The sequence below is a fragment of the Perna viridis genome, chromosome 9 (genome assembly GCF_037379345.1).
Source record: "Perna viridis isolate PV_CMFRI_1.1 ecotype Kerala chromosome 9, ASM3737934v1, whole genome shotgun sequence".
Lineage (NCBI taxonomy): Eukaryota > Metazoa > Mollusca > Bivalvia > Mytilida > Mytilidae > Perna > Perna viridis.
The window spans coordinates 37,380,735-37,401,845 of record NC_142453.1 but is presented as its reverse complement, the minus strand read 5'-3'; the positions used below and the strand labels follow the sequence as shown (position 1 = coordinate 37,401,845).

Here is a 21,111-nt window from a genome sequence, read left to right as displayed (position 1 = left end):
TTCGTGGACTCACCCTATTTTCTTTGCGGGAAATTATTTTTTCACATGTCCTTAGAAATGCTACATAAGTGAAAGTTTTATTGAATCAATTTACATATTTTTTAAAAAATCCTAAAAATATGCACTTCACTTTAGAAGTCTATGGGAAAATTAATACGATACTGAGACCTTACGAGTGATTTAATTGGATTTTGGATCCGGGTTAAATTTAGGTAACTCACTAGATGGCGCTGGACGATACCCGCTAAATATGAATGAGTGATGTCAAGGGTTTGAGGGAGCGAGGGTGGACTCAAAACCCTGACTTGGAAGAATGCACGACTGATTTAGATGGGATAAGGTGCACAGCAAGTCAATGAAAAGAACAAAAAGTATGTACATAAATTTACAGAAACCAAATTTGGACGTCAAGTTGTCAAAGTTGTCGGAGTGCGGAAATTGGGTTCAAGTGAATCTATCTGAAGGGTTCAAGCTATCATAATCTTTAGTCTTCCAATAGTTTTTTAATCAAAGTGCTAATGCACTGAGTCAAGGAAGACATCAAAGTAATCAAAAACATTCATGTAACCAAATTGTAAGATAAATAAACCGATCAAAACTTAGTCAATTTAGAGAATAACAATTTGTTTTAATGCAGTGCATATTTATACAGTCCATTTATCAATGTATGTTTGGATCTTCTATTGTACTATTGCTTTTGGTATTCCTGGCTGTACACGTACGTTTATGGCTTCAAATTTCTTAACACTTTACACTTAAATTAGCATTTCTTACAAAACATAAACTCCACTGAGAATCACTGATTATCAATATTCGATGATTCAAAGCACGAATGGGACCACACTTCAAAATTTACCGTAGGTTTGGAGATGCATGAAGTAGAAATGAATCCCGCAGACCGGAGGAAATTGAACAAGGGCCTAATCTCAAGGGAGAAATGAGCAAAAAAGTTCTCCTTATTTGTGCTCACTTTGATGTGGATTTTTGTTGGTAATAAATTAAAACTAAAAAATTGTTCTTGCCATTGCTATCTAGATTAGGCCCTGTGTTTAACTCATCGAACCTGTGCACGTATTTACAAGAAATGATTACCTTTCTTTAGGAATTTTTCAATTCAAACAAGGACACAAACTCTTGTTCTACTATGCAATTTAAAAATCTTTAAACTAAATACAACTTTGCAGCTCATAGATATGAGCAATTTAAGGTACCAATTAAGTTGGAAAGTCAATGATATAGAGATGTGGTGAATGCAGGGAATATGATGTCTTAATCACACATGCACTTTGAATATAAACCCATCTTTACTTTACAAAGTTACTAGTGAAGCCATACCCCATGAGTACCACATTTTTTATGAATCACTATTGTGCTAAAGCTAAGTGTTTAATACCTGTCTGCCTTCAATAAGGTATGTACATTACTTTCATTTTTTCTGCATGATTGTTTCACAAATATGTATAAGATGGAAATACCAGTAACTTCTAAGTAACTCCAAATATATAAGTGCTAAGAAACCAGGCTTCATGGTTGTATAGTTTTTTTTTTTATTAAGAGATGATTATTTCTTCCCACTTCATCTAGTGAAACTTTTAAGTGATAACCACTGAAAAGAAATCAAGGGAAATTTTGTAACATGTACATATATTTTTGTGCAAAGCCTGCAAAAATAAAGGTTGGGTGGTTATAACAGTCCCAGGTTTTTACTGGTTTTTAAACCACCTGGTCAATATTCCCAAAGTGGGTAATACTGGTCAATCAGTGCCGAATCAAGGGGGGGCGGGCCCCCGCTTAGAAAATTGAAAATTGCAATTTATAAAAAAAATTGTTGAAAAATTGTGCATGTTAAATCATGAAAAACACTCAAAAAGAAGTATGATACAATGGTAATCCAGCACATTAGTTATTTAGTATGATTTCTTGATACTCAGCGGTGTACATGCTACATGTATATATGTGTATATGTATGTTTCCTATTCTATTTTATTTATGTACATGTAGTAATTAACATACATGTACACAGTGCATTTTATGTACAGAAGGTAAATTCCCGGGATAAAATTAAACACACATGAAATTTTCCAATTGAAAGGAGGGGTACTAACCCCATTCCCCTTCCCATGGATCCGCCACTGTAATCTATACTTACAACACAAAAAGTGTAGTAATATGTAGAAAGGTCTAACCTGGTTACGAAATTTGGTTGCCGACGATCTCTAAGTCAAGTTCAGTCTGTAAATAGACTTCCTTGACAAAAATCAACTGAGTTATATAATTACACTGGATTAAGATTCAAATTGCTCTATGAGAATATATTACGTTCATCTTAAGTTAGTTCAGAATCTGTAAATAACTGAGGCAAGAACAAAAACTTTAAACACTAAGAAGTTAACAGGCGCGTAGCTGAGGCCAAATTGAAGTGTAGGCAAAATTACGGCAGGTCACGACAATTTTTATATCATCCCAATATTTAAAATAAATCTTTTATTCTCCTTTCCAGTAACATTTTAAATTTCCCTTGGCTAAAGCCTCTGCAAATTATTATATCAATTTCGATTTATTTACTCAAGAAGATATTATTGGAATACCAAGAATTTTCTTTCATTTGTTTGTTCAGCATATACTCAAGTATGCAGACTTCAAAAGCTCTGATGGTGAGGTCTCAAGTGTAAACCAATATATGAAGGTCACAATAATACAGGGAATCTTCCTAGTTCTGATATTACAGCGATATCTGTTGCTTGCTTAGAACATCCCTAAAATGTATCACATAGTTTTTCATAGTCTCAACAGTTGTAAATTTAAAATAAATTCATTGTTTCCTCCTTGTGATATTTTTCACAACCATGCATGGTTTTATTTTATGATTAAATATGTGCAGTAGAGTCTTTAGTGGAGGTGAGGTGGACCTGATGACTCTGCAAAGCTTAAAACTTGCTTTCAGAGCTTTGTCATATAGTTTGGACTTGGCTTCTATGTATTTTCCAGAATTGTTAAGTATTATCCCCAGATACGAATCGCATTTGGTACGAGTCATCCAGATACTCAGATTTACTTCCGGTCTCATGAAAGCAGCTGACGAAATATTTTGAATTGATTTCCGTATTTCTGTAACGCAAAAACAGTACATATAGAAAATGAGACGTTGTTGTTTATAGAGCAAATTAAGATAACAATATTATGGTGAAACCAAGGAAAGAAAATAACGAAAAGGCACGTACAAAATGAAACATTTGTATGATTTGAATTGAAGCCAATGAATGTCAAAATTTAGTACGACATCGGTGTGTCGCATCACGGGAGTCATGCTGTCACAAAATTAATGTTTTCATGATAATAGTAGAAATATATTAATTTAAGGTAAGATATTGGTTTAAAACTGAAAAAAAAAAACCAACGAAATATGTATTTGTAACATACGGGGCCAAGGAATGTTCCTAAATAGGGCTAAATTATTTAGTAAATATTCAGTGACATTTCCCCATATCCATATATTGTTAACCTTGATTCGACCTCTGGATACACTTGAAGCACATGGCTGAACTTTCAACAGGCTAAATTAGTAAGCTTCAACACAAATATATTTATTTTACAATATAACAATGGTGAATGTAAAGTTTAGTATCAAAAATAACAATATTCAACAATTATTAGCACCTTTGAAAATAAGCTTTATCAAAAATATGCCTAAAGACCTCAGAAAAACTGAATGAAGCTTCAAAAGTAAGTTACTTCATTATAAATTACATGAAAATAACCCAAAAGATAGCCAAAATGTGAATAAAATACTTCGTGTTGTGTTTTAAATGAAAAAGCAAATGAAAAGAGCCAATAATGATCCCTAAATGTCTGGAGACGGACCCTGGGATAAGTTAACAAATGAACATACCTTTTACAAACGTGGCAAGGTCACAATCTAGAACTCAGTGTGAGCCCGGTGGAAATTGTTTAATTCCTGTGGGTGATGGTGACCTGGCTCCAGGCTGGCTCTTTCTGCAACTGAGGAATACTTAAAATTGAGCTTTATTTATTCTCCTGAGGACAATAGAGCTAAACCTTGACCGACAGCATCGTAAAATCAGCTGTTAAACTGTGAGAACTTACGAATGTAAACAAAACGATTGGCCGAAATTGACCAATCGTGGACCAGATACTAGAACGACTTTGGCATGTGCACTTCCAGTTTACACGGTGCACATGGACAAGAAAAACATATGAAAAATATCGAAAATTATGGCTTCTTCCAACAAATAAGTAAGTACAACGAACAAACTACGAGCTAAGCTCCCTAACGATGTAATGTTCATCAAAATATTGAAAATATAACTTTTGGCTAAAACCAGCCCGGCTACGTAATAAAGGATGTGCTTAAAAAACAAGGAAGTTTTCATGTATGTGAATGTGATAGGGAATTTGATCTATTTAAAGGCAGTGGCAGCTGATTTTTTTCATGTATGACTGAAAAAAAGAATGACGAAATATGTAATATAAAATGTGCTCAAAATCAAGGAAATCTTCATATTTGTGAATGTGATGGGGAATCTGATTTATTCAAAGGCAGTGGCAGCTCATCCTTGCATTCAAAGACAGGGATCCTCTTCAGGCTAATCGTCCACACATCCAGTTTGAGTCAATAACACACAAAATCATGACAGAAATGCTAATTTATGTTAGTAATGTGGGAACATGTATTGATTAAAAATCATTCAGAATTAAGACAAAATACACAATAGACAATAGACAATTTTATTTGCACAAACACATTTACAGTAAATGGTTGTGGCATGAACAAAAACAGTACAATGTAATATACATTACATATAAAGTAAATTTATGACCATGATGCGACAGTGGTGTAAATCTGATCAAAACAGATTAATCTATAGTTTTAATGTTATATATTAATGTAATTTCTGTTAAATTAAATTGACTTTCAATTCCAACATTCATTCATGAATTTGATAGTTATTTTTAGTATTTCTTTAGAGCTACTGTTTAATATATATGCAATGTCTCTTGGTGTGAGGTGAGGTTTTCATGAAGAAATTAAATTACGGTTGTCCAATTTCATTCTGTATTGATTTCTTTGCGGTGTGTAGTTGGTGCACACCGAGAAGAAATGATATTCATCCTCTATGTTCCCACTATCACATGATTTACAAATACGTTTTTTTCTCTCTATATTTTTGTACCTACCCCTTTCTATATCTAGTGCATTTGCACTCAAACGAAATTTACTGATGATAGATCTTTCTATTTTAGATTTACATAAATCAATATATGTGGGTCTTGTAGACGGAATAAATATTTTACAGAAAAATGACAGTTTTTCACTCATAGCTAGTGAGTCTACTAAATTTTGCTTAAACTGATCGTGTAGTCTTTGTTCGATTCTCTTTTGATATAAAATTGAAGGTTATTAAGTTGTAAGTTAAGATGACAGAACCCTAATTTATTTAGTATATTTTTTACATGGGACATCCACAAGTTGTTGTTTTTAGCTCACCTGCCAAAGGCCAGGTGAGCTATTGCCATCACTTGGCGTCCATCGTCGTCATTAACAATTATACAAAACTCTTCTCCTCTGAAACTACTTGACTGATTAGAACCAAACTTGTTATAAATGTTCCTTGGGGTATCACGCATTGAAGTGATGTGGGGATTTTTGATTCATCAAAAAACATGGCCGCCATTACTAAAAATAGAACATAGAGGTCAGATGGCAGGTTTTTGCAAATAACTCAAAAACGGTTGCCTTTAGCAAATTTCTGGCAGGGTAATATTGTTAAGCATCATGAGAAGAAACTATGCTGAAATTTTCAAAACCATTCATTGACTAATGTAGGAGTTGCGACCCCTGAAACAGTTTTTTGTTCACATGTACAACTTCGAAAATCTTCTTCTCTAAAACCATTTAAGATCATTGAATGAATAATAGTTCTTTAGTGTATTGTGCTATGTGATTTTTAATCCATGAATTGATATGGCTGCATATACTGAAAATGGAACTTAGGGGTCATAAGACAGGTTTTTGAAAAAAAATTAGAAAATTGTTGCCTTTAGCAAAATTCTGGTTCATGTCATGAAAATGCTATGAATAATTTTAGTTGATTTTAACTTAGCCTGTCTCATTCCTCAAGTTTTTCAAATAAGCAAATGGTTAACCAGGTGAGCGATTCAGGCTATCTTGAGCCTCTAGTTTTCCGTATTTATTTATTTTTTGGGGGCATATATTGGGCAAGGTTTTGTTGATTGTTCTTTTCAGTTCAGTTATATTGTTCATTTCAATGTTCCCTCTGATAAAGTAAGAGATTTTTTTTACTTCATCTTTCAAAAAACTAAAATTTTTCATTTTTTTTAAATGGTCATCTAATCTGTCAGTACAATTAACAAACAATAATTGTTTTTACAGTTGTATTTTAAGTCATAAATATGACAGATGTGAAATAATGCTTCAGGTTATGAATAGAAATTTTATGGTTTGAAACAATATTTCATGAATGGGCTTAATTAAAACAGACTGTCTACATGTACAGGTACCCTCAGGCCCAATTTGTTGGACCTTTGTAAATTGAGAGATATTTCACTATTTCAGTGAAAAAAAAACTGTTTTCTAACTATCCTAATTAACTTTATAGTATTAAATATCAACACACAGTTCTTGGAATATTTTGTTTGACAAGAATCTATGTTTGGGACTTTTTTGTTTAAACATTATTAGCTAACCTGGTCGTAGGGCCATGTGAGCTATTGCCATCACTAAGTGTCTGTCGTCTGTAAACTTTTTCAAACATCTTCTCTGAAACTACTATATAAATTGTAACCAAAATTTGCATGAATGTTCCCTAGGGCATTTTTAACAATCCTTTTGTGAGGATTTTTGATCTGGCAAAAAACATGGCCAATGTTACTAAAAATAGACCATAGGGGTCAAATTGTAGAATTATACAAATAACTCTAATACAGTTGGGTTACGCTAACATCTGGTGAGGGTTAAATTATTCAGCACGATGGGATGGACCTATGCTGAAATTTTCAGAAAGATCCGTTGACAACTAAATGAGTTATGGGTCCTGAAATGGATTTTTTTCCTGAATATTACATTTTCAACTTCGAAAATCTTCTCTTCTGAAGCTACTGGATGGATTGAACGAAACTTTGTGTGATTGTTATGTAGAACATGTTTAACAATCTGTGTATGGGGATTTATGGTCTTTCAAAAAACATAGCCACCATTACTAAAATTAGACCATTGGGCTCAAATTGCAGAATTATGCAAATAACTTAAAAACCTTTGGGTTTAGCTAAAAATCTGGCAGGAATTATAAATTGTTCATCATGATGGGATTAACTACATGTACATGTATGCCAAAATTTTCAGAAAGATCTATTGATAAATAAATGAGTTATGGGTCCAGAAATGGATTTTTTTTTTTTTTAAATCTCCTACACAAATTGCATGAATATTTGTTAGGACATCCTTAACAATTTTATATCTGTCGAAAACATGGCCATCACTACTCAAAATTTATGACTTGTTAAAATATTTTGAAAACCAAAAGATTTAGCCAAATTTTCTAGGTGGGGAAATTGATCAGCATGTTGAGGCCAACCTATTTCATAAAGATCTGTTGCACAGTGTTGGAGTTATTGCCCTTGAAGAGAAAAAATGAAAATTAGAGATTTATTTTATAATATGAAAACCAGGTGGATAACTTAAATGCTCTGCATTGATTAAATGATTCTTGTGACCTTAGTACGGTAAGGTTAAGAGTCCAGCTTAAGAAAACTAGAAAGACTATTTTGACCAGGTGCAGGCTCTCTAGAGCCTCTAGTTTTATAATTACACTGACTTTTATTTCAGTTGGTTTTATGATGTTTCCACTAAAATTAGATGTATTTTTTTTCTATTGAAAATTACACAAATGTGTTCTAAAATGTAATCGAATGTAATTGAAAAGTAATTGATTATTACTTGTTGAGAAGCTGTAATCGATTAAATTATGATTACAAGTAATTAAAATCAATGTCGATTACAGATTACTTTCAGTTACTCTCTGTTGTAATGGATTACAATTGTTTACAGTTACTGATTACGATTGGATTACAATTGTTTACAGTTACTGATTATGATTACCCCCACCCTGATGCTGCCATTCCAGACAGTAATCACAAGCTAGTAAGGCTAGGTTAGAAAATTTCTCCTTACATGTGAAACATGTCCATTTACGCTGATTGACCATTCTTTGTAGAAACTAAAATAATTTGAAGAACATTCCATGTGTTAGCACTGAAGTACTTTTTTAACACATGCAATATTTACATTTTCGTCCAAGATTTTATTACAAATTTTTAAAACATTAGTAAATTGCTAAATTATGTGGCCACCATGTTCACAATTAATCTACAAATATAAGTTTATGTAGACTACATTTATACATTGTTCACAGTTTATCTAGTTTTATGTAGACTACATTTATACATGAATGTATATTTGGATAGACATATTGTGTTCTAATACTGATACATTAAAAAGTACAATGACATTTGAATTGATGTGTAATTTTTACACGTTTTGTTGACAGAAATAATTCTTAATTGTACATTGTCTTACAGCTTGAACATGCAAACTGATGAAAAAGAGCCAGAAGAAGTGACCCCTCAGAAAGGCAGGTTTATTCTAGTTGATACAGCTAGCCATGACATTGACAAGAACAGTTTGTTCAACAAAGAAGAATCTCAACAAAGTAATACTTATCATGACAATTATGATACTGGTGACCATGACTTGAATTACATGACAACTTCTACTGCAGATCAGGTGACACAAAGTTGCCATGACAACACTGACATTCCTCTACCTAGAAGAAAATCTTCAGTATGGGTAATGATGAAGAAGAAAATGAGTGTAACTGACAAAGAAGCCACTCCAATTAAGTGGAAAATGATATTACTAGTGTTCCTGGCCCTGGTAGGTTTTCTGCAATATTGAAACTATCTACAGTCTTCAACTATTGCATCAATCTTAAGTTTGATGGTCATGAGTTATGGTCTTTATTTGAGAATAGTCCAGGAGTTTAATTTAGTGCTGGTCGGATGTCATGGACACTGAATTTTTTCTGCAAGACCATTGAAAATGTATTTACTTAAGTCCTGGACCTGAGATTCATTGCATTTACTCTTAATTTTGAACCTTTCACTTTTTTTCTGACAGACCTTCCATTTAAGATGCAAAAAATTTCCAGGACCTTTCACAATTGAAAGTAAATTTTACTCCTGTAGTATTCATTATCTGTTATATCATACCTAAATATACATTGTATCTGGCAATTATGAGTCTTACAAAATTTATGAGTTAAAAAAAATCTAACTGAGTATCAGTTGTGGAATATTTACCCTTAAATTAATGATATTATACAGCAAAGTCCATCATTACAACAAATAGATTAAAATATGTAACTTTGATAACTGATACTATTTTATCCTTTTCAGTTTGGTAGCGCCTTTAGCTTGACATTTTTATTCCCATTCCTTCCAGAAATGGTGTTGGTGAGTTAGCATTAACATTACTAAATACTATATGTTCCCTTTCTTTCAAAGTAGAGTTATTGTACAGTTATAGCAGGGCTGTCCCACCCTTAAATTTTAGAAAATTGATATCAAAACAATATTTATAACAAAATGCATGTAAATCATACTTTTTTTTTTCTTTTGAAGCAATAGATAAGCTAAGACCATAAAATGTAAGAAAAACTTTGATTAGATATTTCAAAGATTTTGAACATGGGACATAAGTTGATTTGCACCCCTCCCCCTTATATTTTTATCTTTGGTGATCCCTGTATATTCTATAGTATACACAAGGATTCTGGGTGCTTTTGTCCTAATCCTGTGGCATGTACAAAATTAAGTGGTTTTACACTATATTGTGTTCACCCTGGATGGTTTTGCACTATATTTTTATGCATATGTTATAACAAATAGTGATGAAATTGACATTTCAGAAGCTATGAATGATTGTTGTAAGTGCATATTACATTGCATTTTCAATATTTGCCAGTGTATCAACATGAAACTTCCATGTCAAGCCAAAGAGCTCTGCTTGAGGGCTTGATATGGGTCAAAGGTTAATGCATGGGACAAAATAGAAAAATGCACTGTCATAATTTTTTATCACATATTTGAATCATTACTAAAAAAACTTTAGCTGACCATTTCAAGTCATGTTTAAATAGTTTTTCTTCTTTTATAAACACATTATGTGATTTACATGCTACCATTCACACCAGATACCTGTACGAAAATAGTACAAAATATTGATTTTGTAAATCACATAATGTGTTTATAAAAGAAGAAAAATTATTTAAACATGTACTTATTTGAATAACAATAACAAAAAATTTACACATTGAAAAAAAAAAGACTGCATGATTAAAAGGATAAACATTTGTCAGTGGTGAATAACTAAAATATGATCACTCACTAAAAATGAAACAAATGATATTATTTGGTTATTTGCTCTTTCCAATGTTTTTGTCCACAGTTTTTATCATTGTGTTATATGTATCAAACAGGACACACTTTAAGTTTAATACATGTATTACAACTTGTAATATTTCTAATATCTTTAAGAAAGTGTTGTAAATTAGCATAAGTGGGAAGTATTGGAATATATACAGATTCATCGAAAAAAAAAAAAATCTTTCAAATGGTTTTTTAATTGAAATGAAATTAAAAGGGATATTTAACTGTTATTTATGTTCTTTTTTTTCAGTGGTTTGGCTATAAAGAGGAAGATAAGGGATATTATGCTGGATTTATTGCCTCTGCTGTGTTTGCAGGAAGAACAATGGGAAGGTCAGACCTTTTTTTCATTTACTTGAAATTGATATCACAAATGGTAAACAGTAGTTGTTTTACTGAATATACCATAATTGTTTCAAATTCGTTGGATAATAAGGATTTAAAGAATTTCAAGCAACATTATTGTATGTTTCTTTACACTAGGATATTCATATATTGATATTGAATATATGATGTAATACAAAAATATATACATGTGTATTGTTATGATAAATACATCCTTTTTCATTTCAGTTTTTTCTGGGGATGGTTATCAGACAAGTTTGGGAGAAGACCAATAATTCTGATTACTGTATTTCTGAATGGATTTTTCTCGTTGGCCTTTGGGTTTACTGTAAACTTTCCCATGGCTGTCATCACTCGATTTCTCACTGGTTTAGCTAATGGTAATAACATATTTCAATAAGGGATAATTTCATCTACAGAAAAACTACAATAATTTTTTCTCAGTATTCTGTTTTGATGATGAGTTATTAAAAAGACAATTTATAATACTCATTATAGGTAACTTGTACTGTTTGATATATTCTATCACAGGCTACTGTCATAATGATAAAAATATTGACAATCTTCAACAACAGTGTTCATTTTCAATGACATTGTTACATCAAATTGACTGTGATGTTGCTGATAAACAGATTAGTACCAATTTTGAACATCTTGACAAAATATCAAATCTTGCCCTACTGTGATATTTTCTGTCTCGACTTGAAAACTCAAGTAGATCTATTATATTTGTAGATTTTATTTTTGTTGTAAAGAAGCTGAGAAAAATAATCTTTAAGTGGCATGTTTTGTTAGTTACCTGTCATGCAGTACAGTATAAGAAGTAAACGTTTTATCCATCTTTACTGTTATGTTGCAGGAACTGTGGGTACAGCTAAAACGGTGATTTATGAGATCTCGGACAACACAAACCAGGCTGTAGGAATGTCTTTTCTGTCCATGTCCTGGGGAGCAGGCCTTATTTTAGGTCCTACATTTGGAGGTGAGTACATGTAAACGTGATCTCTTCATTGTCATTTTACAACTATATTTATTACAATTTGAAAATGTGTCATAAAAATGTGTTGCTTTCTATAGTTATAATTTGAATGGAAAACTATTGGTTGACATGCATACTGGTACATTTTACTTACAGATATTCAAATTCAAATTTGTGTTAGCGTGAAATGTGAAACCTTTGAATGGATTACTGCAAACATAATAATTTTTGCAGTGTTCTAATTTTTGCTATTTTCCCAGTGGACAGAATAGCATAAAAATAGTACCAACGAAATTAATTATTAACACTATAAAGCGTTAATCATTTTTTGAAACCACAAAATATGATACCTGCAAATATGTTCTCTGAAAGAATTCATGATAATTGGCAGTGGTGAAATTTGATGTATTTTATAGTAACTTGTACTATTTTAAGGTTTGTTAGCCAACCCAGTGAAGAGATATCCTGAGATGTTTGGAGGATCAGAGTTATTGAAGGAGTTTCCCTACCTGTTACCTGGGTTACTTGTCTTTATTGTTTGTACTATGGTGGCTGTAATAGAATTCTTCTGTCTGCCAGAAACTTTACACAGCAAGTAAGTGAACACTGATATAACTATTGGATACATGAGATTTTGTTGTTAGAGAGTTGTTCATGCTTTTTTTTATATGATACCTTGATTTGCATCGTTGGGCGACTATGGATTCTTGACTTTTATGAGCTAAAATCTAATTCAGAAAATGGGCATTTAAATATTGCATCAAATTACTTGAAAAATGTAATTGATTACAGTTGATTATTATTACAGATTTCCAGCACCCCATGCCCAGGGGCGTATTCAGACGGGGGCATGGCAGGCGTGCGTCCCACTAAAACTTGCAAAGCATGGGTTGTCAGGGGTAGATTTAGGTGTTTTTAGGTTGAAACTATAATTTCTTGCTAATTTTACCGCAAAAGATATCTACATTGCACCACTCTAGCAGAGTTACAAAAATTTAACCTCAAAAAAAAAAATAATAATAATTACTGTGTGCCCTCCCCACCCCCCCTCCCCAATCTAAAATCTTGTATCTGCCCCTGATGCCCATCAGTATTATAAAGTCATGTCTTGATATGAAATAGGCTGATGTTAAACACACAAAAAGACCATTTCAATGTTGCTGACTCATTGTAGGAGAGAAAATCTTGAATGGACAGTAGAAGAGAGAAAGTTAAAAGAAGTGAAAGAAAATGATCAAGAGGAAGTTAAAATTTTAGTCGGAGATGATGAAGATAAAAAATCAATTCAAAGTTTTACTAGTCAACAAAAACCTAAAATTTCAATGTCTGTTGATAACCTCCATCTTGAAAATGAAGCTGCATATTACCAGGTTCAGCTGAATGTTTGTTCCCTAGAATCTCTGAACAGGATGGACAAGAATAAATGTAGCAAAGAATCTAATGAAGTTGAAGAAAGAAGCAGACTTCTAAAAAACAGTGAATTAAAATACAGACCCAAAACAACTAATGAGAGACAAAGATCTCAGTCTGAAAGTTTAAATGGAACTTGCCATTTTAATTCTACCAAACCAGTAAAAGTTTCTATATGTTCAAGTTCTAAAAACAGTTTGACCTATAAGACCTCCTGTAATGGTTGTGATGTTACAGAGTTTACAGTGGAGGAAATCAGCACTCCAAAAAAAGAAAATGTGTTCACAAGATGTTGTAAATCAGTTGGCCAGATGTCATTATTTAGCCTGTTAAGGTAACTGATAGTAAATTATGACATACTATATTTTCTGACTATAAGTCGACAATTTTTTCAGCAAATGGCCAGTCTTGACTTATCATCCTTGATTTGTGTCAATATTTTTCAGTAAATATATTTACCTAAAATTCATATCATTAGAAGGTTGTGTCTTTATCGGATTTCACAGATACATAGAATTGTTTATTCAATAAAGATCTGTTCAATCAAGTTAATTATTTACCGTCCGACTTATGTTTTGTAGACTTTAGAACTTTGTTCCTTGCATTGTAAAATGATTTGATTAAAATATATTGATTACATTCATTTGTAATTTGGGCTGAACTTATTTTTTTGGAAAACGAAAGCCGTCAATCAAACTGGCGATTGAATGTAATTGATCAGTGCCTCTATCCATTTATGAATAAATGTGACGATGTTATAAAATGTCCCCTTTAGGCCATGGCTTTATCCTAGTCTGAATACACAACTTTTAAATAGTTAGAAAATAAAAACAAACTGTAGAAGACACTTTGACATAACTCTTTGCCAGTAAAACATCATCAGATCAGGTATTCCTGGTATGCATATTTATGCCCTATTACGGAAAGTTGTGACACATTCGCACATGGCACAAACTAAAACTCAGTTAAATGTGTGACCTAAATGGCTAATTGTAACTAAATTAAAAGGTAACAAGTGTTGTTTGTAAATTAAAATACCAGGTTATATTTGTTATTAATTACCAGTCTTAGTTATGGCTCATTCATCTAACTACTTTCACAGCCAGGTGCCCATGCTTGACATGTTCATTTTGCATAATAGGAATACATTTTTCTTCTGAATTAACATTATTACAGTCTTTGATTGAAATACATGCACTGTTTGTAAAACATATCTTAAATCTGAATAAAAATCACTAGCTCATAAAAATTTTATCTTTAACAGCATTCTGATTACAAAATAAACATTTTCTTTCATACATTAAATCTTGCATCAGTTCCATACATGTAAGATGTTCATATTCATCAAGATTTTAGCATTTAGATTACCACTTTCTGCCAAAGAAAAAGGACATCTGTATCATGTTTATTTTTATTGTAAACTTTTTTCAATATTCTGGTTTTGTTACAGTGCTTTTTTACTGTCATGTGTAAGATATAGTACATTAATAACTCATTATTTGATTGATTAGACTCCAATTTTGTCTGAAATATATTACACCCTGTTCAAACAGTTGTTCATATTTGATTTAATTAAATATATGCAAATGATGTTTTATGATTTATATTTGGTAAAATAATTTGTTTTCAGTCAATCAGATGTAAGACATCCAGTCATATTGTATATGATTTTTTCCTTTGCTGTGATTGGATACGAGGAAATCTTCACTGTATGGGCCTCTACAGATCCTTATTTAGGTAAGCACAAAGACCATTTTTGAAATGAAATGATTTAATTTTTTTTCTGTATTTTAAACAACAAAGGATAGCATCAAAATTCTTTCATATAAAAATTGGAAAAAAATACTCTTATAGCATTTTAAAATCATTTTTATAAGAAGTTAGATTTTTTTGGTTTTTTCCGTTAGTCTACCTGTAACATATACATAGAATCACTGCTAAACAAATTAAATTTCCTATTTATTTTGATCTCTAAGATACCAATATTTAGCAAACAAATATTGTTATGTACAAAAAGTATGAATTTGCTAGATACAAAAATAAGAAATTTTTTCAGTGTTATTCAAGAAAATTAAGTGTTATCTTGCACATGAGAGTAAATATACATACACATTCTGTCTTTCTAAGGGAGATTTGAGAATGTAAGGTATCATTAGCTCACTTGGCCATAGGCTATTGTTAGCTATTGCCATCACTTGGCGCCCGTCATTGTCTGTTGTCAACATTAATAATTTTTTAAATTTCTCCTCTGAAACTACGGGACCAATCAGAACCAAACTTGGTATGAATGTTCTGGTATCATCATTATAAGACCTGCAAAAGTTTGCATTGCCTCAAAATTGTCAAATGACTCCTGGTTAGAGTTCGTGCCCTTGAAAGGTGAAAAATGGTGTTTGTTTTTACAGTTTTCAGTCAATATCTTGAAAACAATGATCAGTTGAAAGAAACTTCCTATTTCTGAAATGATCCTTATGTTAAGGCCTACAAAAGTGTGCAGAGATCAAGGTTGTCGGACACTTGTTGTTAGAGTTATTGCTCTTGAAAGGCAAAATTATAATCAGGTGAGTGATTCAGGCTTCAGGGAGTCTCATGTGTTTAAATGTCACATATCTATTATTGACAATGACTGACATTGTTTTACTCCATTTCAGATGGTTTAGGTTTTGACCCAGGAGAAATTGGTGCAGTACTGGGAATATCAGCTGTTCCTTTACTCTTACTTAATGCTTATGTATTTCCTTGGTGTGCTAAGAGATTTGGCATCAAAAATGTAAGTCGGATTTGTTTGTAAGGAGAATATGCTAACCTACTTCTATTTTTGTATTAAGATTCATATGTATCAATGAAGTTCATTAATATGGTTTTGAGTGCAGAAAATGTATTTATTTTCAGAAGTAATTAACAAGCTTAGTGTTGAGAAAGGTATAACCATTTGAGTTTACCTGCAAGAAAGGGCTTACGAATACAAAAATACCTATCTTATAAAAATATTGTAAATTAATTTTTCCTCTTCAAGCGATTCGGATTGAGCAGGAGAATTACATACTATTCAATTTTCTTTTTAAATTAGAAAAAAAATGTCATTAGAATATTTAAGTGTTAATAATTTTGATTTCAGACATTTTTAGGAAGTGCTAGTCTGATGATGATATTGTTAGCTGTTCAGCCAATACCACATTTGTTATATGATCAGTAAGTATATGATTTTGATCTTTATACTGCAATCCTTCCATTACAAGAGTCAAAATACACTGACAATATTAACAGCTGATCTATGGTCACTGACTGAATATAATTTTTGTTGCCAGGATATTCTCAACTACAACTTTAGATAATAATGTTTTTCTTGCTGAAAATGTAACTTTTTCTTTTAAATTTTTGTTGTAGCATAAAGCGAATAACATTGCACTGACAAAACCTTTGATGTACAAATTCTAGTACTGGTAAAAATGCTCAGCACAGTCTTCAATTTTCATGTGGTTGTAAGCCTCATCGTTGATGAGTTTTATATCAAATCAATGCACTGATTATCAATGATGTCTACTCAAACTACTGGTACTCAAATGATATTTAATACACACATAATTTAATGTGCATTTAAAAAAATAAAAACTACTGTTATTGCTGTGCAGTTTGAACAGATTATACTGATGATATGTTATTAAATCCTCAACTAAGGAGTGGGTGGTATATTGGAATTACCTAGTACATCCGTCATCCTGTCTGTCATATTGTCTTTCCTAATTTTATTGCAATTATCAGGATTCCCGAGGGATGGATTGGTTTCAGATTTGGCATGCTGCATCAAATAAATGGGACATAAATTGTGGATTGATTATGGTTACTTTCCATTATCAACTTATCCAACTTTAACATCCTCAACTCCTCTTTAAATAGCGTCTTACCAGATTCAGCAATTTTTTTTCGTGATTTATTATTAAGTAATTTCATTATTCCCCAGCTACATCTGTGTTGTGACTTGTTCTGAATGAATTCAGGTTATTATATGCACAATATTTTGACTCTAGCCATCTTGGATAACAACCTTTTGGGTTTATAAAGTTTGAAATTCTGAAAGATGGACTGGTATTTGTACATAACATAGTGAATGTTATCCATTTGTCAGCTGAACTGAATATAATTTTACTTTATTTAATTTATGATTAGGTTGTTATTGTCCTGCCTGTAATAATTTTTTAAATTTTAATAATTTTATTTATTCAAAAGCAATACAGCTTATACATATCAAACAATAAGTATTGACATACACCAGTGATCAAATGTCTTTAGCATAACACATTATTAAATATATAACATAATAATAAGCAGAGAATGATAATATTCTAATACTGACAATTAAGGAGGTAGACCTATGGTGAGGAACACAACTCTTAAAAATCGTTGGAACGTTTGTATTCACCATTATACATCCATTTCATGTAAATATCAAAGCAACTTCGACTGACTTCATTCTGTTTCAGATGAAAGCTTGATAGACTTAGGTGTAATTGAATATGATGCAAACATATCAATGATTTCCAAAGTTATGTCCCTTACCCTGGGTCTACCTCTTCAAGTCATTTTATGTTAGAAAATATTAATAATCTCCCACCAGGGAATCCTAAAAAGAATTCAGTTAGTTAGATCCAGACTGTCTTTTCTCTCATCATTGCTGTCATACGATTAGTATTGAAAGTTGCTTGAGCTGTTGATCTTTTTTTTTTTATTTCAATGATCATTTTACCAATCAGTTGGTTGTTGTTTTTTATTTCTGACGTCCAGAGCTATGGACCTGTTTGTTAGTCATCATTTTACCAATGAAGATATCAGTAGGTTGTTGTTTTTAATTTCAGACGTCCAGAGCTATGGACCTGTTTGTTAGTCATCATTTTACCAATGAAGATATCGGTTGTTGTTTTTAATTTCAGACGTCCAGAGCTATGGACCTGTTTGTTAGTCATCATTTTACCAATGAAGATATCGGTTGTTGTTTTTAATTTCAGACGTCCAGAGCTATGGACCTGTTTGTTAGTCATCATTTTACCAATGAAGATATCGGTTGTTGTTTTTAATTTCAGACGTCCAGAGCTATGGACCTGTTTGTTAGTCATCATTTTACCAATGAAGATATCGGTTGTTGTTTTTAATTTCAGACGTCCAGAGCTATGGACCTGTTTGTTAGTCATCATTTTACCAATGAAGATATCGGTTGTTGTTTTTAATTTCAGACGTCCAGAGCTATGGACCTGTTTGTTAGTCATCATTTTACCAATGAAGATATCGGTTGTTGTTTTTAATTTCAGACGTCCAGAGCTATGGACCTGTTTGTTAGTCATCATTTTACCAATGAAGATATCGGTTGTTGTTTTTAATTTCAGACGTCCAGAGCTATGGACCTGTTTGTTAGTCATCATTTTACCAATGAAGATATCGGTTGTTGTTTTTAATTTCAGACGTCCAGAGCTATGGACCTGTTTGTTAGTCATCATTTTACCAATGAAGATATCGGTTGTTGTTTTTAATTTCAGACGTCCAGAGCTATGGACCTGTTTGTTAGTCATCATTTTACCAATGAAGATATCGGTTGTTGTTTTTAATTTCAGACGTCCAGAGCTATGGACCTGTTTGTTAGTCATCATTTTACCAATGAAGATATCAGTAGGTTGTTGTTTTTAATTTCAGACGTCCAGAGCTATGGACCTGTTTGTTAGTCATCATTTTACCAATGAAGATATCGGTTGTTGTTTTTAATTTCAGACGTCCAGAGCTATGGACCTGTTTGTTAGTCATCATTTTACCAATGAAGATATCGGTTGTTGTTTTTAATTTCAGACGTCCAGAGCTATGGACCTGTTTGTTAGTCATCATTTTACCAATGAAGATATCGGTTGTTGTTTTTAATTTCAGACGTCCAGAGCTATGGACCTGTTTGTTAGTCATCATTTTACCAATGAAGATATCGGTTGTTGTTTTTAATTTCAGACGTCCAGAGCTATGGACCTGTTTGTTAGTCATCATTTTACCAATGAAGATATCGGTTGTTGTTTTTAATTTCAGACGTCCAGAGCTATGGACCTGTTTGTTAGTCATCATTTTACCAATGAAGATATCGGTTGTTGTTTTTAATTTCAGACGTCCAGAGCTATGGACCTGTTTGTTAGTCATCATTTTACCAATGAAGATATCGGTTGTTGTTTTTAATTTCAGACGTCCAGAGCTATGGACCTGTTTGTTAGTCATCATTTTACCAATGAAGATATCGGTTGTTGTTTTTAATTTCAGACGTCCAGAGCTATGGACCTGTTTGTTAGTCATCATTTTACCAATGAAGATATCGGTTGTTGTTTTTAATTTCAGACGTCCAGAGCTATGGACCTGTTTGTTAGTCATCATTTTACCAATGAAGATATCGGTTGTTGTTTTTAATTTCAGACGTCCAGAGCTATGGACCTGTTTGTTAGTCATCATTTTACCAATGAAGATATCAGTAGGTTGTTGTTTTTAATTTCAGACGTCCAGAGCTATGGACCTGTTTGTTAGTCATCATTTTACCAATGAAGATATCGGTTGTTGTTTTTAATTTCAGACGTCCAGAGCTATGGACCTGTTTGTTAGTCATCATTTTACCAATGAAGATATCGGTTGTTGTTTTTAATTTCAGACGTCCAGAGCTATGGACCTGTTTGTTAGTCATCATTTTACCAATGAAGATATCGGTTGTTGTTTTTAATTTCAGACGTCCAGAGCTATGGACCTGTTTGTTAGTCATCATTTTACCAATGAAGATATCGGTTGTTGTTTTTAATTTCAGACGTCCAGAGCTATGGACCTGTTTGTTAGTCATCATTTTACCAATGAAGATATCGGTTGTTGTTTTTAATTTCAGACGTCCAGAGCTATGGACCTGTTTGTTAGTCATCATTTTACCAATGAAGATATCGGTTGTTGTTTTTAATTTCAGACGTCCAGAGCTATGGACCTGTTTGTTAGTCATCATTTTACCAATGAAGATATCGGTTGTTGTTTTTAATTTCAGACGTCCAGAGCTATGGACCTGTTTGTTAGTCATCATTTTACCAATGAAGATATCGGTTGTTGTTTTTAATTTCAGACGTCCAGAGCTATGGACCTGTTTGTTAGTCATCATTTTACCAATGAAGATATCGGTTGTTGTTTTTAATTTCAGACGTCCAGAGCTATGGACCTGTTTGTTAGTCATCATTTTACCAATGAAGATATCGGTTGTTGTTTTTAATTTCAGACGTCCAGAGCTATGGACCTGTTTGTTAGTCATCATTTTACCAATGAAGATATCGGTTGTTGTTTTTAATTTCAGACGTCCAGAGCTATGGACCTGTTTGTTAGTCATCATTTTACCAATGAAGATATCGGTTGTTGTTTTTAATTTCAGACGTCCAGAGCTATGGACCTGTTTGTTAGTCATCATTTTACCAATGAAGATATCGGTTGTTGTTTTTAATTTCAGACGTCCAGAGCTATGGACCTGTTTGTTAGTCATCATTTTACCAATGAAGATATCGGTTGTTGTTTTTAATTTCAGACGTCCAGAGCTATGGACCTGTTTGTTAGTCATCATTTTACCAATGAAGATATCGGTTGTTGTTTTTAATTTCAGACGTCCAGAGCTATGGACCTGTTTGTTAGTCATCATTTTACCAATGAAGATATCGGTTGTTGTTTTTAATTTCAGACGTCCAGAGCTATGGACCTGTTTGTTAGTCATCATTTTACCAATGAAGATATCGGTTGTTGTTTTTAATTTCAGACGTCCAGAGCTATGGACCTGTTTGTTAGTCATCATTTTACCAATGAAGATATCGGTTGTTGTTTTT

At 32.4% G+C, this 21,111-nt stretch overlaps 1 protein-coding gene across 4 annotated transcripts in view; it reads left to right on the top strand.

Annotated features, from left to right (window-relative positions):
• Window positions 1-252: 252 nt before the first annotated feature.
• Window positions 253-21,111, top strand: part of LOC148608258 (uncharacterized) — a 29,415-nt gene continuing 8,556 nt past the window's right edge. Inside the window, exons 1-11 of one of the 4 annotated variants that reach the window (XM_088546291.1) lie at window positions 253-371; window positions 8,617-8,971; window positions 9,493-9,549; window positions 10,775-10,857; window positions 11,098-11,249; window positions 11,729-11,851; window positions 12,284-12,443; window positions 13,023-13,592; window positions 14,889-14,995; window positions 15,910-16,028; window positions 16,377-16,450. In XM_088546291.1, the coding sequence (XP_088402417.1) occupies window positions 8,624-8,971; window positions 9,493-9,549; window positions 10,775-10,857; window positions 11,098-11,249; window positions 11,729-11,851; window positions 12,284-12,443; window positions 13,023-13,592; window positions 14,889-14,995; window positions 15,910-16,028; window positions 16,377-16,450 (1,793 nt within the window). In that variant the 5' untranslated portion in view covers window positions 253-371; window positions 8,617-8,623. Of the gene's footprint in view, window positions 372-3,046; window positions 3,361-8,168; window positions 8,190-8,616; window positions 8,972-9,492; window positions 9,550-10,774; window positions 10,858-11,097; window positions 11,250-11,728; window positions 11,852-12,283; window positions 12,444-13,022; window positions 13,593-14,888; window positions 14,996-15,909; window positions 16,029-16,376; window positions 16,451-21,111 lie in introns of those variants that run through there. The other 3 variants (XM_088546289.1, XM_088546288.1, XM_088546292.1) reach the window with 3 other exon arrangements.